This window comes from Schistocerca cancellata, chromosome 1 (assembly GCF_023864275.1).
Source record: "Schistocerca cancellata isolate TAMUIC-IGC-003103 chromosome 1, iqSchCanc2.1, whole genome shotgun sequence".
Taxonomy (NCBI): Eukaryota; Metazoa; Arthropoda; class Insecta; order Orthoptera; family Acrididae; genus Schistocerca; species Schistocerca cancellata.
The window spans coordinates 1147524006-1147539354 of NC_064626.1; the positions used below are offsets into that span (position 1 = coordinate 1147524006).

General features: G+C 39.2%; 1 protein-coding gene across 1 annotated transcript in view; it reads left to right on the top strand.

Annotated features, from left to right (window-relative positions):
• The window catches only part of LOC126092962 (dnaJ homolog subfamily C member 8), a 79948-nt gene extending 72112 nt beyond the window's left edge, over nt 1-7836 (top strand). The window contains exons 5-6 of the mRNA XM_049908688.1: nt 4588-4827; nt 5345-7836. Coding sequence (XP_049764645.1) covers nt 4588-4827; nt 5345-5473 — 369 coding nt within the window. The 3' untranslated portion in view covers nt 5474-7836. The remainder of the gene's footprint in view (nt 1-4587; nt 4828-5344) is intronic.
• The last annotated feature ends 7513 nt before the right edge of the window (nt 7837-15349 follow it).

A 15349-nucleotide genomic window follows, 5' to 3' on the forward strand; every position in this document is an offset into this window, starting at 1 on the left:
ACTCTGACAATACTCAGATAGTTGACCGATTGTGCACCAATGAAAACCCACTCGTTAGCAGTTAACAGATGTTGTCAACCCAAGTTTGAAGTGCATTTTTGTCAGGAAAGGAACTTGGGTGACGGTAGTTCAATGAGGAATGGAATACGTGAACATTTGAAGGCACAAGATCTGATGAGTAAATGTGTGAGGGATGATTCTGTGGATATTTCTGTTTGTGAAATCAGCACAGTGCATCACCAAGGAGTAGCAATACTTGATGAAGCTTTATCGGTCATTTCTCTTACATTGTCCCAGTTGTTGGCATTAAACGCCAGCTACAATGGACACACACATGGCAAGGAGTTGGCAGTGCACAACACCCTTTTTTTCTGCCATTGGATGCAAAATATTACATTTTCACGCTGCCTTTGTGTGAGTAATGTCTTTTGTTAGAACTTGGCCATTAATTTCTTCTTGAGAAGTTAACATAAAGGGATCATAACTTGTCACCAGTAACAATATTGCATAGGAATGCACAATGAGTGGGTTGATGACATTCAAACAAAAATGCCCTTCGATTTTTTGCTTTGAATTACAGCATGCAGTACTTGTACTCCTGACTTCAGAACTGTGCCTATTGATTGCAGATGTGGCATAAAAGTTAAATGGTCCCAGTTCATCACATACATCAGTTGTAGAGACTTCCTAAGTCCAGGAAATGTCAGAACAGTCTGTCTCAAAATGATAAAATCATTTTCTGCCATGATTTGTCAGATAGCATTCACCCCACAGATGACACAAATGTTGCAAGCTGCCCCTGCTGTCCTCACACCTCTTTCAGGCGGAAAGTGAACAATATGTTGCAAGATTGGCCCTTCCTTTTTCCACTTCTGACTTTATAAAGCTTTAATAACTTTCATGAGATTAAAGTATACAAAATACAGTTTCTAACTACATGATATATACTAGAACCTCAAATAACAAAAGGGCAGTTGATAAATACTCATAGTAAACTACGTATGTTGTGTAACTGCATGTTGTTCCCTCGGTTTATTGAATTTATTTTGCATGAAAAATCAGACAACTATGATAAAGAATTTCATGCTTATGAACGCAGAAATGTGCTAAAGATGCACCATGTTCATCCAGTCAGATGGTGTCAGGTGGCAGATTGCCAGTGGCCGCTGTAGGGTGACGAAAGCCTCAAGCATAAACTGTTCTGATCTTGATGCAGTCTCGAGCTCTTTTGTGGAAGGATTTACCCATACTGGCAGGTTGGAGAGTGAATGGAACTACCTTTTGAAGAGGTTTCTTTAGACTGATAACTTTTGCAGACACGTGAAATATGCTTAAATAGTGAAATGATTGGGCTTGAACTCTGGACTTCATGACTACACTGCACGACGTTTACCTCTAGACCAGGTGCAGCTATTGTACTGCAGCAACTTGAGGGGTAGACAATATTTCCTTCAGACACTCTTGCATCCTACAGTGTTGTCAGATCATGCAGATCGCTGGACTTTGAATTCTGAGAGGTGGTCAATTTTTGTGCTCTCGGGTGAACATTTCACATTTAAACCTACACTATGCACATAACAGAATTTTGTAGGATTTTCAGTTATACGTAATGTTTTGAAATGTGATTATAGTAGTAGAGGGGTTTCAGTATGTGAATTGGATAGATTCATACTGACCACCGAGGAGTTAGTGGCAGATAGGCACATTTAAAAGCATACTGCTAAAAAAAAATCAGAGAGAATGAAGGAATTTGTTTGAAAGCTTAGATTTTCCAGCAGTATGCCTTCAAATGTTTGTGTCTCCCACTTGAAATTTTCTGTGGTGAATAGCAATCTGTCAGATTCATACAGTTATTCCATTCTGGATTGTTGACTAGTAGAGGAGCTGATCTTGCTAAATGGAATACTACCAGATATGTACAAGAGGATGAAATTTTTAGTGTGTTTGATACTATGAGGGGGCATTAAAGAAAAAAAAACAGATGCCTAAAAAAAACAGACGCCTAAAAAAGGGCAGGGAGCCTGTAAGCAAAAATCTTCATGTAACTTTATTTTAAGAGTATTGTTTGACACTGTTGAAGCATTTGTCCCACTGCATCGGGATGGTGAATGGCTGTCCTGTAATATTCCTTGCACTATATTGTGAACCAGTTCCAAAAAGGTTCTCCATGTTGATCTTGTAAGAGCTGATCATTTGCCTCGGAGAGCCTTAATTAGCTCATCAAAAATGACATAATCACCAGGAGACAGGTCCGGATTGTATGGAAGGTGAATGAGGGCCTCCCATTTGAATGTTTACAAGAGCTCCTGGACTAAGTTCAGTGTACGGAGCCTTCCATTTTTGTAAACCAGAATGGCTCCTCAGATGAGCTGCCCTTGTCATATTGATTTGATTGCTTTGTGAAGGGCAGACAATGTTTGTGAATATTGCTGTGCATTCACCATTGTTCAATGCTGCTGGAACTCAATAAGGAGCAGTCCCTTGTGGTCAAAAAGGTGGCAAGCATAAACTTTTCTGCACTTGCATTGATGGCGTTGAATTTTTTAGGTGACAGCATCACTGCATGCTTCCACTGGAGACTATAGTTTTGACTGTAGTTCAAAGTGGTGATTCTGTGTCTCATCTCCATTGACCACACATGGCAGGAACTCACTCTCTTTCATGGCATATCGTTTCGGATGTTCAAGAGAGTCAACATGCTTCCTGTACTGGTTGTAGACTGTGAGGCACACATTGGCTGCACAGTTTGTGAAATTTCAAATTGTCTTTAATGATGATATGAACACTTCACTCCATCCGTCCTCTGTGGCAGTGGCTGCTACCATAACTTGTCAGTCTTGAACACTGAGGGCATTTACCTGCTGGACAATGCCACCTTTAATGCCCTGTGATATTGCAGACCATGCATAATTGCCAGACAAGATCTATCCTTCCCTGAGCTGTATGTGTCAGGCCTTGACCCTTGCAACAGACATGCAGTGCTCAGTATTCTTGTGCAACTCTAAGATGAATTTCTGTTCCCTGCACTCTTTCCACTGTCACGAAATGTGCTACACCCTTTAACTGTTCCTTTGAAGGCTTGATTTCATTGTTTTCAGTATGACTGAGTAAAGTGGATGGTTGATGTGTGTGCGTGCTCAATATCATTGGGGGTGGGGGTGCAACATGGCCTTCTAGCAGAGCGTTTGAACATCAGATCTATTATAGGGACTGTATTTTCTGCAGAGAATGACATTAGGATCCTTTTAGTAGTTTCTGTTTTTACAGCCTCCAGCTAAGTTGTGTTTCAGTGCACGTTATTCCAGTCTGTTTATTTTTAATTCACCTTACAAGTGGAAGAATTAACTTTGTAATTAAGGTTTAAAGTCTAAACAAAGTGTTAACTACCTCACTGAATAGTTGAAGACAGTAGTGCGTAGGGGGAATATGAGAAAGTGTCATTTCGATTGGAGACTGTACATTGTGTTTCAGGTGCATAGACTTTTCTTTTCAAAAAGTCTAAAATTAAAGGATACTACAGACAGCAAAAATTGGCTTATTTTTTTTGTAATAAGTGATTACAATACTCACTGAAATTAAATGTGGTTATTGCTAAAAAATAAGTTCCATTATTCATCAATATTAAATGTGGGATTAGTAAGACTGGAAATAAAAATATCAAGAATTAAATAAATTTGGGAAAAAAATTTAATGAAAATATTGGAAAATGAATGACAACATTGCTAAGCTTAAAAGAACCAAATCATTGTGGGACTATACCAAATTCAGCTGTTGTCCAAACTCTTAGTTCTATTGAACTTCTCTAATGTTTTCGGTTGTAAGCTTTCTCCTCCTCCATCGTAAGGCATCTTTGAACCTGCTCCCTTCATTTTCCATTAAGAGCTTTTGGTCAGTATTTAATCAAGAGTAGTTGATGCTGTTTGAATAAAATGAAAGTGTAGAATGTGCCTCATGTTTTTTTTTTGGGGGGGGGGGGGGGGGGAAGAGAGAGAGAGAGAGAGAGAGAGAGAGAGAGAGAGAGAGAGAGAGAGAGAGAGAGAGAGAGAGAGACTTATTTGTACTCCTAGGTACATATCTTATTCTTCTTTTTTATCCTGGCAGATGTTCTGAATTTTTATCTCACTTGTAATATGCTGTTTCCCATTTTTCATCGTATTGCCTTTGTTTTTACCATCAAACTATAAGTTGTCAGCTGCATATCTTTTCTTATACTCTACTCTTTTCAGTCCTGTGTGAATAGATCAGGAGTTTCCGTCAGCATTAACTATTAGTGAGGCTACTAGCTAATGGACTTTAACTGATTTTATGCCGTCTATATCATTCAACCTTACTGCCAGGAAAAGAGGGATAATTTATTAAAAAGTTAATGAAGTTTCAGAAAGAATTACTGTATCCCAGGGACATGGAAAAACTAGGGATTAATTGTGAGCATATTGTCATCATTTACTGCGAGAGAAATGGCTTTATCACAAGCTGCTTTCAGATTCATTCTTTTTCATTTGTGTTACCCATTTGCACTGACACATGTATAATGTTTATTTCTAGTGTCAAGACATCAAAAAAATATGTAGTTTTATTTTATTTCAGATTTCAGAGAAACGGAAAAAGCTAAAGAAAGAAGGCAAAGATCCAAGAATTGATGAGGATGACCCTGCAAATTACAAACATGCTGTATATGTAATGACGATGAAATTGTTTGCGGATATGGAGCGAAAGAGACGGGACCTAGAACAGCGAGAAATGGAAGAAAGAAAACGTAAACGTGAACAGGAAATTGAAGAAGAAGAGAAGGCAAATTTGGAGAGAGAATGGCAGAAAAATTTTGAAGTTAGTTGTGCTGGAATTTTGTTAGATTGTTTAAAATACGCTAAAGTTCAGCAAAGAGTTTGCTACAAGTATAACCTCTAACTATTTTGAATTCACAATTTTAGTGAAACTGATTCACTTTAGTTAACTGGAATTGTATTTAACAGGAAACTGGTTTGATTACTGATTTAGTTATCTTGATACAAGTACGTCATAAAACATTAAAATAGGTTTTGTCAGTATAAATATAAAATCAGTTGATATAATTTGTGCACCACAGAATTGGTGGTTTTTCTTTGTGTTGCTACTGTTTGACATTTTACATGTGCAGTTGCTATAGTATATACAACTTCATAAGCAGCTTACTGAAATGAGAGACAATCTCAGTATGCTGCAGATTTATGGTAGAGAGAGATCTTCAGTTACAAAAATTTTAAATTTTTCTTACATGATGTGCATTTGTAATTTCATTTTGATTGTGTAATGTGTTTTCTTCATTGTTAATGTTGAATGTCTCATAATTCTCTTTCTGTTGTAGGAATCTCGACAAAATCGTGTTAACAGCTGGAAAGCTTTCCAGGCCGGGAGCTCCGGATCAGGAAAAGTTAAAAACAAGAAGTTTAAAGGGACATTCAAACCCCCAAAGCACAAAGCAGAGTCTAGATAATGGATATTGCAGATTACATCAAACAGTTAATTACTTTTATTTCATACATCGGTAAAACTTGTATGTCATTCTTCGTAGCATTTTCATCCATGTGTTTTCAGGATACCTTTTATTAGTTCCCTTGGAACAGCCTGTGTATAAATACTTGTCACTGATTTCCTTAAGTTTGCTATTTTGTTTACAAAAGTAAAATGCTAATTGACTAATTAATAGTTTGCATAAATGTGTGCTGCTTTTATTTGAAATCGTGGATTTTTCCTGATTGTGGCAATTCTTGAAGACAACTGTTTTTGTGAAGGCAATTCTGGTGGGGAGAGTAGCTTAAGAGAATATTCTGCCTAGAAGTTGTTATGAACTGAATTGCTGAAAAATTTCCATAACGTCTCACTGAAGATTATGCATACAATATTAAAAGAACTTTCTATCTGTCATAGTCTTGACTGACTGACTGGTGTTAATTTTGTGTGCTCTTTGCCAAGCTGAATTTTGGGATTTTAAAGAATTTGTGTATAAGTGTTGAAGTAATCAAAATGAAAGTCTGGTAGTCGTCTGTTATGGATTTACTTTGTCAGGATGATAATACAGTAGGGAAAAATCTAGTTTTTACTTACAAATGAGATAGGTGTTTTGATGTCAGAATTTTCTTGATGTAAATTATTGTATTAGCAAACTTCCCAAATGTCTCAGAAAATTTGTGCTAATATATATATTGTTGCAATAACAGCTAACCCTTTATGTTGAAAAATGTGTTTTGATAATAATAAATTTTAATTGAACTATCCACAAAATGTTTACAAATAACTGCAGCATATTTTCAACATTAATGTGCCACAAAATTGTAATGTTGTCTTTAGTATTTCTGAAAATTTTATTGGTGCCTATTGTACATCTAATACCTTAAAACAAGAAAGAGGTTTGGTTCATGTAGAAGTTCGCGTTTGTTCATCGTTCATAGATAAAATCTCAGTAAAAGTCATTTTCACAAACTTCCATCCAAAACTATGAAACTAAAAACTTTCAAAACTGAAATTGTCTTAAGTCAGCAAGTTCAGACTTTTGACTAGTACCGTATTTGTGTGAATGTGAATTAAGTTTTACTGACTACAGTGTGTCTCCAGGAGTTGTGTTTCTCAGTTCTTGTTTTAACAGGCTGTATGGAATACTTGATATTATTGGACCATTGAGCTCAGTATTTGATTGTTTGTCAGATACTTGTAAAGTTTTGACTTCTTCCCGTTTTCCAGTATTGTCAAATGGGCCTTAGCATCATGGTAAGGTGACAAAAACTATTGTACAGACAAAAGTAGTATTTAAAGTTTTTATGTAAATTACAGTTTGTTTGAAAATCTTGAATACTGAAATTCGAATGAACAGTATTAATACTGCGGAAGAAAGGAAACAGTCACTGTGTACCTTGGATTACTTATCACACAAAGTGTGTCCTCTTGTTGTAAAAATGCTTTAGTCTGAGAAAAATGAAAGTACACAAAACACTATATGTAATTATTATTTGATCATTCTGCTGAAGTTTGCATTATTAGACATCATCTTGAATGTGTGCCATAGTATACAGTTGTTCATTTTATTGTATCTTTTTGAGGCCTTCAGTAATTTTGCACATGTTGCACTTAGTATGTGATAACGTTATAGAATGGTGTGGCATGTTTTCTTTAAAATTCAGGAGAGGACTCGTAGGCATTGATTACTATTAATAAAACTTTGTGAATTGGTGTACATAAAGATATACTTGCTTCCTGGTAATTGTTTTGCAGTTTGTGGAAGAGGCTGACATTACGTCCTGAGTTTTGGTTGTGTGTGGTGTCCTGTTGAAAAAGCCAAAATAAAAATGTAGTAAATAGAGGTGTTACATGAATAAGAGAAACTTCCACAATTCCTACTTTCTGTTTAGTCATCTGCAGATGGAACTTGTAAGGGCAGTATGTTTTTGCTTTGTTATAATCAGGTTGCCAACTGGCATTTTGTTGCCGAATATTACCTGCTTTATTTGTAGAAATACTGAAGTATCATCAGACATTTAAGTTTCCTTTTATTGTATATGACAAAGGACTAAATACATGTGCGTGATATGCCACAATCGGAACATTTGAGATGGAAGATACTTAGATGATGCCCAGTGTGTCATTTCAAATGTTTCAGTTTTAGTTTAGAAAGAAACCCCTTTTGTGACTATTTTAGCATTTACTGGGTTAACGTTAATACAAAATAAGTTTTAGATTACCTAGCTTAGTCAATTGTGAGAACTGTACTTACTGTCAAAATTTTGTATATGCTCTCTGATGTATTCCTCCAGAGGTCTGTAAAATCGGTTTTGTATTATTGTAATAAATATCGATAACAGAGAACCTCTTTGTATTTACCATTCTTCCCTTCCCGACTAGTCAGCAAGCTATGTTTATCAGGGAATGTGATACACTTTGGTATGGAATGACCATTACCAATTTTTTCAATCAACAAGAAGAGAAATTACGAAGGAAGTATGTAACTCACCACATAAAGGAGGCAGTGAGTCGCAAACAGGCACAATGGAAAGAACTGCTAAAATATTAAACTTTTGGACAAGTCCTTCTTCCTAAACAGAAGACATTCATGCAAGCACAACTCACACATGTACGTGGTCACTGTATCCAGGTGCTGGAGCCGCAGTGCCCAGCGACTCTCTCTCTCTCTCTCTCTCTCTCTCTCTCTCTCTCTCTGTGTGTGTGTGTGTGTGTGTGTGTGTGTGTGTGTGTGTGTGTTTTCCAGAAGATTGTTTGAAATTTTAAATATTTTAGCAGTCCTTTTAATTGTTCTGGTCTGCAACTCAATGCCTGTGCTATACAGCAATTTATCCTTTCCATATTATTGTTATTCAGTCTTGGATTTTCCATTGTTTGAAAGGGAGTCTGTAAGATATAATGGGTGAAAACGGATCCCTGTACACCTATCCCCTTCACTCCGTTACCCATTTATAAATGAAATATTCTGCATTTAAGCAAGCTGCTAATTATTGATGCATGAAACCAGTCATAATGGATGATTAAAAATTTCCTTGAAATGTTAAATCTTTCTTCTTAAAATAAAATTCTTAGTAGTTGTCTTTATTATTAATACTCCTCTCAACTCGACTAAATCCTCCAACAAATAAGATTCTCAAACACTGTCAATGAGGTTTGTTTCCACCACAATGTCTCCCTTCAGAACAACTTTTCTGTGACTGAACCATTTCTTAAAGACTAGAAAGTGGTTACGAGGTATTGTATCTGAGAATTTATGGGTGACAGTGACAGTAAATGTTCTGCTTTGTCCATGGCAATTGTAGATGGGAATAGATGTATTGAAATGGTGAAAATTTCTTTTCCTTCACAAAATGAGATCAGTTGGTAAGATTTATCAAGCAAGTGGGTATAATTTATACCTGAAGTCACTTTTCTTTTCAAATCATTTGATGTACTTGGATGTCCAACGTCAGTGTGGAAGAAGGTGATGGAAAAGGTAATTTGAAGCAAAAATATTTGTATCCAACAATGGAAATCCAGGATGGAATGTAACAGTGTTGCGAGAAGGATAGTTTGCTACTCACCATGTGGCGGAGATGCTGTGTTGCAGATAGGAAAAAAAAAAAAAAAAAAAAAAAAACCTGTCAGAAACTGAGCTTTCGGCCAACAATACCTTCGTCAAAAATACACAACATACACACACTCGCGCAAACCCAATTCTCACACACGTGACCTCGGTCTGTGCCTGCTGAGGCCAAACTGCAAGCAGCAGTGCACGATGGGAGAGGCTACTGGGTGGTGGGGCTGAGGAGGAGGTTGGGGTGGGGATGGAGGAGGATAGCAGAGTAGATGTGGGGGACAGTAGAGTGTTGCTTGTGGAAGCCTACAGGGGCAAGGTGTAAAGGGGTAGGGCTGCTAGGTGCAGTCGGGAGGTTAGACGGTGGGTAAGTGGGGGAGGGGGGGGGGGCAGCAGAAGAGGAGAGAAGTAAAAAGACTGGGTGGAATGGAGGGCTGTGTAGTGCTGGAATGGGAACAGGGAAAGAGCTAGATGGGTAAGGACGATGACTAACAAAGGTTGAGGCACGGAGGGTTATGGGAAAATCGGATATATTGCAGGGAGAGTTACCACCTGTGCAATTCAGGAAAGCTGGTGTCTGTTGGGAAGCATCCATATGGCACAGGCTGCAGAGCAGTCATTGAAATGCAGAATGTCATTTTTGGCAGTGGCAAGGCCCAGCTGTTTCTTGGCCACAGTTAGTCTGTAGTCATTCATGCGGACAGACAGCTTGTTGATTGTCATGCCCATGTAGATAGCCGCACAGTGGTTGCAGCTTAGCTTGTAGATCACATGACTGATTTCACAGGTGACCCTGTCTTTGTTGGGATAGGTGATGCTTGTGACTGGTTTGGAGTAGGTGCTGGTGGTGGGAGGATGTGTGGGACAGATCTTGTCTCTAGGTCTGTTACAGGGATGTGAGCCGTGCTGCTGCTCGCAGTTTGGTCCCACCAGCTAGAAACTATGGTCATGGGTGTGTGAGTTATGTTTGCAGGAGTGCTGTCTGTTTTCGACAGTCCTTGTTGGCCAAAAGCTCATTTTCTGACTGTTTCTGTTGTGCCTATCTGCAACTCAGTATCTGCGGTATATGATGAATACCAACCATCCTTTCCATAACATTGTAATATGCTGCTGTCCAAAATTAGGCAACAAACAGAAATTTTGCAAGGTTGTGTTTATTTTGCCACAAAACAGTATAAACAGGTGATAGTAAAGTAGGAACAATGTAAAGAATACAGAATGTAAACAACTGCACATGTATAACAGTAGACAAAAGTGCTCTTCCTTTTTTTAAACTTAATGGATTTGCACAGCCATTCCGACAACTGAAATTATGCTCAGTATGGGGTGTAACCACCTCTGGGAACAATGCAGACCTGGTAACAATGGGGCATGCTGTGAATGTTGTCATCAATCTCATGTTCAGGAAATAACATCCATTCTTCCTGCTGATCTGCTTACTAGTCTTGGAAAGTGGTTTTGTGGATGATGACTGTATGCAGCTCATCTCTCTAGTGCATCCCAGACATGTGCTGCAGGATTCAAATTGGGGGTGTGAGCAGGCCCCATCATGCGTGCAGTAACTTTGGTTTCCAAAAAAACATGAGGTCGAGCATTATTGTCCGTCAATACGAAGTCTGGGCCCACAGCATCTTGCAACAACCACACAGCAGATCCCAAGATCTTGTCACGATACCTGACAGTAGTTAAACCTTGCCAATTCACCTGTTCAATTCCATGAGGAGGTGTTCGAGTGGCCAACATAATCCCTGCCCACATAATTAGGGATCCACCTTGATATCAGTCTCTTTCTACAATATTTGGATCTCGAGATCATGTTCCATGTCCCTCCAGATGCGAATTCATCAAGAATCACACTCCAGTCCAAATCAAGTCACATCTGTGTAGAGAACATTGGCCCACTGTTCAACAGCCCAGGTGACATGACAACTCCACTCTCCGACATTCCCTTATGTGAAGATACTTCAGGGGTACACATACAGCAGCTCTCTGACAATAAACACCACTCAACCAAAGCTTGCTGTACACCATTTGCCTCAATACAACATGTTCAGTGGATGCTGTGAGGTCAGATGCCAGTTGCCATGCAGTATGGAGGCTGTACCATTGTGCTCTTGCAGCCAAATAATTGTTCTGTCTTTCTGATGTTACCCATGCTCGGCCCTGCCTGTCTTGGGATACAGTTTTACCACATCCAAGAAGCAACAGAATGATTCATATTAAGCCATCGGGCCACATCAGTTTGCGACTGTCTTGTTCCATTCTTCCTAAAGCTCTCCACAGCAGAGAGTCTGGTAGGCATCTTCTCTGCACCATAGTGCATCGTCTGTGACTGTGTACACAGCTATTGTGGATGTGGGACTACGCAGCAGACACTATCCCATTTGATAGGAGCTCTGATGTCATCATTGGTGCCATTGTTCGTTGACCGGAATGCCATCTTCCATGCAGAGAACGATTGTACGTACGCCAGGTGACAGTTTGTATGAGTGTCGTGAATTAGACGCAGGACGGGGAAATAGTGATTTGTTGCTTTAATTTTAGACACAAGTGTATTTGCAGCCTTATACATTTATTTCCCTGTTGTTTGTGATGTTAATACTTACGTTAATCATTATTTAATAATTTCTGTGTTTTTGTCAGATTGCAAATTTACAATAGTTTACAATAATTCAAGGTAAGTTTTTCAATGGTTCACAACAAATATACAAGAATTCAACAAAATTTCATAGCATTTTTCAACACTCAAGAGAATATGATGTTGCTTGTCTTAGTCCATCTGTACATTTCTCTAGAGGACCTTGTGGACCGAACCTTTCTGATTTTGTTCACATTTATAGGATTTGCAGGCTAGTGCCCAGATATCAGTTACGTAACTCAGTCATGTAAAAGGACGAGTAAACTCGTCACAGCACTGTAGTCCCAACATGTGCCTCTTCTGTAGCTCACTCCTTTGTGTAGTAGTTCTGCAGCCATACTGTTATATTGTGAAAGTGAGGCATTAATTGGAGCTTACATGCATTAAGTCTGTTTCGTAAGCTCAGTGAATGACAATGTGACAGACTCCAACAAAGCCAAAGCTGCAAGAATTTGGCATGTTTTGGAAGGAAGTGATTTGAGCAGTGTTGCAGGCTATGACATTGCAAGCAAAGTTTTGGAAACAGTAGTGTGACAAAAAAAATTGTAAGTACGGAATAAAGAGTGGAGACACAGAGATGTGTGCCAAAGCGACAACAGTGTGTCAAATGGACTCACTGGGGCTGGGGACAATGTAGCTAACTATCCTAACACTAATGTTTGTACTCTGACTTCTGGAATAGAAGCAATGTTTCCATGGTGTCTGGGACAATAACCTACAGAACTTTCAGTCATAAATGAATTTCTAACAAAGCAGTTTTTTGAGTCCACTGCGAGAGTGTCTTGTACAACAGAAACAAACACTGGCTACTAATTCAATCAGTGACACTGCATTCCTACGTAACAGTTGACGAAGTGAGGATGCATGTTGCTCTCTGCGGGGCCTCATGCGACTGACAATAAAACCTTCTATACAAGACAACTGGACGAAAAGAAAAATAATTTAAGTCGAATCAGAAGCAAACACACAGGATTCTATAATTTTAGGATTCACTTAAAATCGCTCCTAGATTCGAAAGGATGAACTGCCAGGCAGTTCGTGGACGCCTGATATTGGTGAGAGTATGCCTGGTTTCTTGTGTATGTCGTTAGGCACTCTTCGTGGTGGCTGCTTTTGTGTGCCCTAGTAAAATGACTTAGAATCCAATATTTGCTGAAACAATGCCACTGAAAAACTTCAGGGCTATCTCCAGCAATTTGCACTTTGCTAACGATTTACCAGAAATGTGGTAAACTGGGGAAGACAAGACAAGCCAAGCCATTTCACACCTGTTGACAAATTTCAGAGAATACATGTTCCCGGCAAAAATGTCAGTGAAAACCTGGTTAAATTCCAGGGTTAGATTTTCAAATATTCAGTTTAATCCATCAAAGAGCCACATTTTGCGTAAAGATATATAAAGCATGCTCACCATAGGATGGGTAATGTTATAACCAGAAAACAGTGGTGATGTGGCTTTCAAATTTCTAGCAAGTGCAAAGACTGTGCAGGACTCTGAGAAGTGGAGAACCAATTACATGGACAACAGGTATAGCCCTCCTAACATATTCAGGGAATTGTTAGACAGGAGCACTTATACTGCTGGGACTATAAGACCGACAAGGAAGAATTGTGACCTTTGTTAAGTCCAACTAATACTAGCAAGGGAGAACTAACATTGGCATCATTGAGTAGTATTCTTTTAATGAAATGGGCTAATAGGAAAAGCTTGCATCATATGTCAACACTTCATATTAGACCAGTGTATATGGAGGTATATAAACATGAAAAAACAAAGCGGAGACCTAATTATTTTACAATTACTACCAAGGAATGGGTGAAGTTACCAGTGAAGAGGATGATTATGGCGGCAGCTTTCTGGTTCAGTGTGACATAGCAGCTCTGGAAGATTAGTCTTCCTGTCTGCACTTGTAGACTTCAAGCCAGAAGCTGAAGATATTTTCTAGAAAAACCAATGCCGACTCGGTATAAAACTGTTCCCTCTAGAGGAGATGTTCCTAATCTGGGGTTAATTACGCCATGAGCAGTGAAATGAAATTGTCTGAGGGGTAAAAATAAAGGGGTTTGAATGTGTTTCTGAACTATGTTTTCAAAAGATCATTACAGTTATCACTGTTTCATAATACTGTACTATTATTACATAATGTTTATATACAGACTGAAGCGACGAATTAAAATTTGTACAAGGGCTAAGATTTGAACCCTGCTCTCCTGCCCACGAGGCAGGTATGCTAACTACTACGCCACAGTGGCTTTGCACAACTGCACAAACTACCCTAGCATGCCTCCCTCCTCAGTCCAGAGGTGCATCTGCCTAGTGAGCAGGTGGCCAGGGTTTGAATCCCGGCTTTGGAACAAATTTTAATTCATTGCTTCCATCTGCATATATACGTCATAGATGTTTGAGACTTCCAAAAGTCTCTGAAACCATATAGTTTCATTTTACTATTACATCAGTTACCAATAACAACATTTTTATCCCCTCGCTCCAAATGCTAACATTTACACAACACTGCTGTGGAGGTTACAGCTTGTAAAAGAAAAGTGTGAACACCATCTTCATCACATAGTACACCCACTGTATACGTTATTCGTACCAAACGTATGGCAGTGAAATTGAAATACATCATGAAATATTTCATGGAAATGCGCTCTCGAAGTTGTTGAAGGTTCTCGCAATGTACCAGAAATTGCTTCATTATTCACTTCGCAATAATAAATAAAATAATTGACATCACAAGGCAACAGTAATTATGTAATGACTCCCTTAAGTGCTGTAGGACATGTGCACTGTTATTGTTATTTCTTTCCTTTCTCAGATGTTATGTCTGGTTATTATTATTATTAGTGACAGTGATCGGATAGAAGCTGTTGTTTGTCTTAAGTCTTTCAATTTCTGCCAGTTCAGAAGTGAGGAGTCTAGCAGTGAAGTGACCTACAATCAATAAGAATAGCGCACAGTTTTAACTTTGTTGATTTTAAATGGGGGGTGCAGGATGTGGATGGAGCAAGTGTTGCTATGGAGATAAGTGGTGCTGAGGAAGCAATTTTTGTGAGAGGTGTCTACCCTCAATGTGGACAGTAGATGGCACTTGCATTATAATATCATTGTATTTCTAAAAATAAGTTTTCGGAGGAGCTTGATCACTTAATGGCCCCGTCTGACCTTCTGCCTAGAACGACCTGGCCACCATCCACAGACTTCGACACGGACAAAGACTCCGGTGAAGACGATATTATAGTGCATGATGCACCCTTCATGTCACTCCTGACCAATGAGGGTGCAAAGGAAGACAGCCAGCGTGCTGGAGCACCTTGATCGTGAGTAGTGCAAACGGTTGACCACCGCCACACCAACCTGGGCCCAAGAAGAAGAGGCAGCTTGCTGTCTTGACCACTAGTGGCAGAAGATGCACCATTGCTGATGACAGTGTGGCAGGCCGAACCTGGACTATCATCACATCTTGGCTTGCGGCTAGACCCAGGACAATACCTTCCCTGCCACCCACATTGACTGCAAACTGCTACGGTGCGCTTGCAGATGAGGAGATGTCAGAACAGCCTAGCACATACAGCCCATGGCTGCTGCCCAAGCTGGCTGCTCGGAAGAAGAAGAAGACGCGGCCACCTCCCAATCGGACACTGCCACTGCTCGGTTGCAGCGA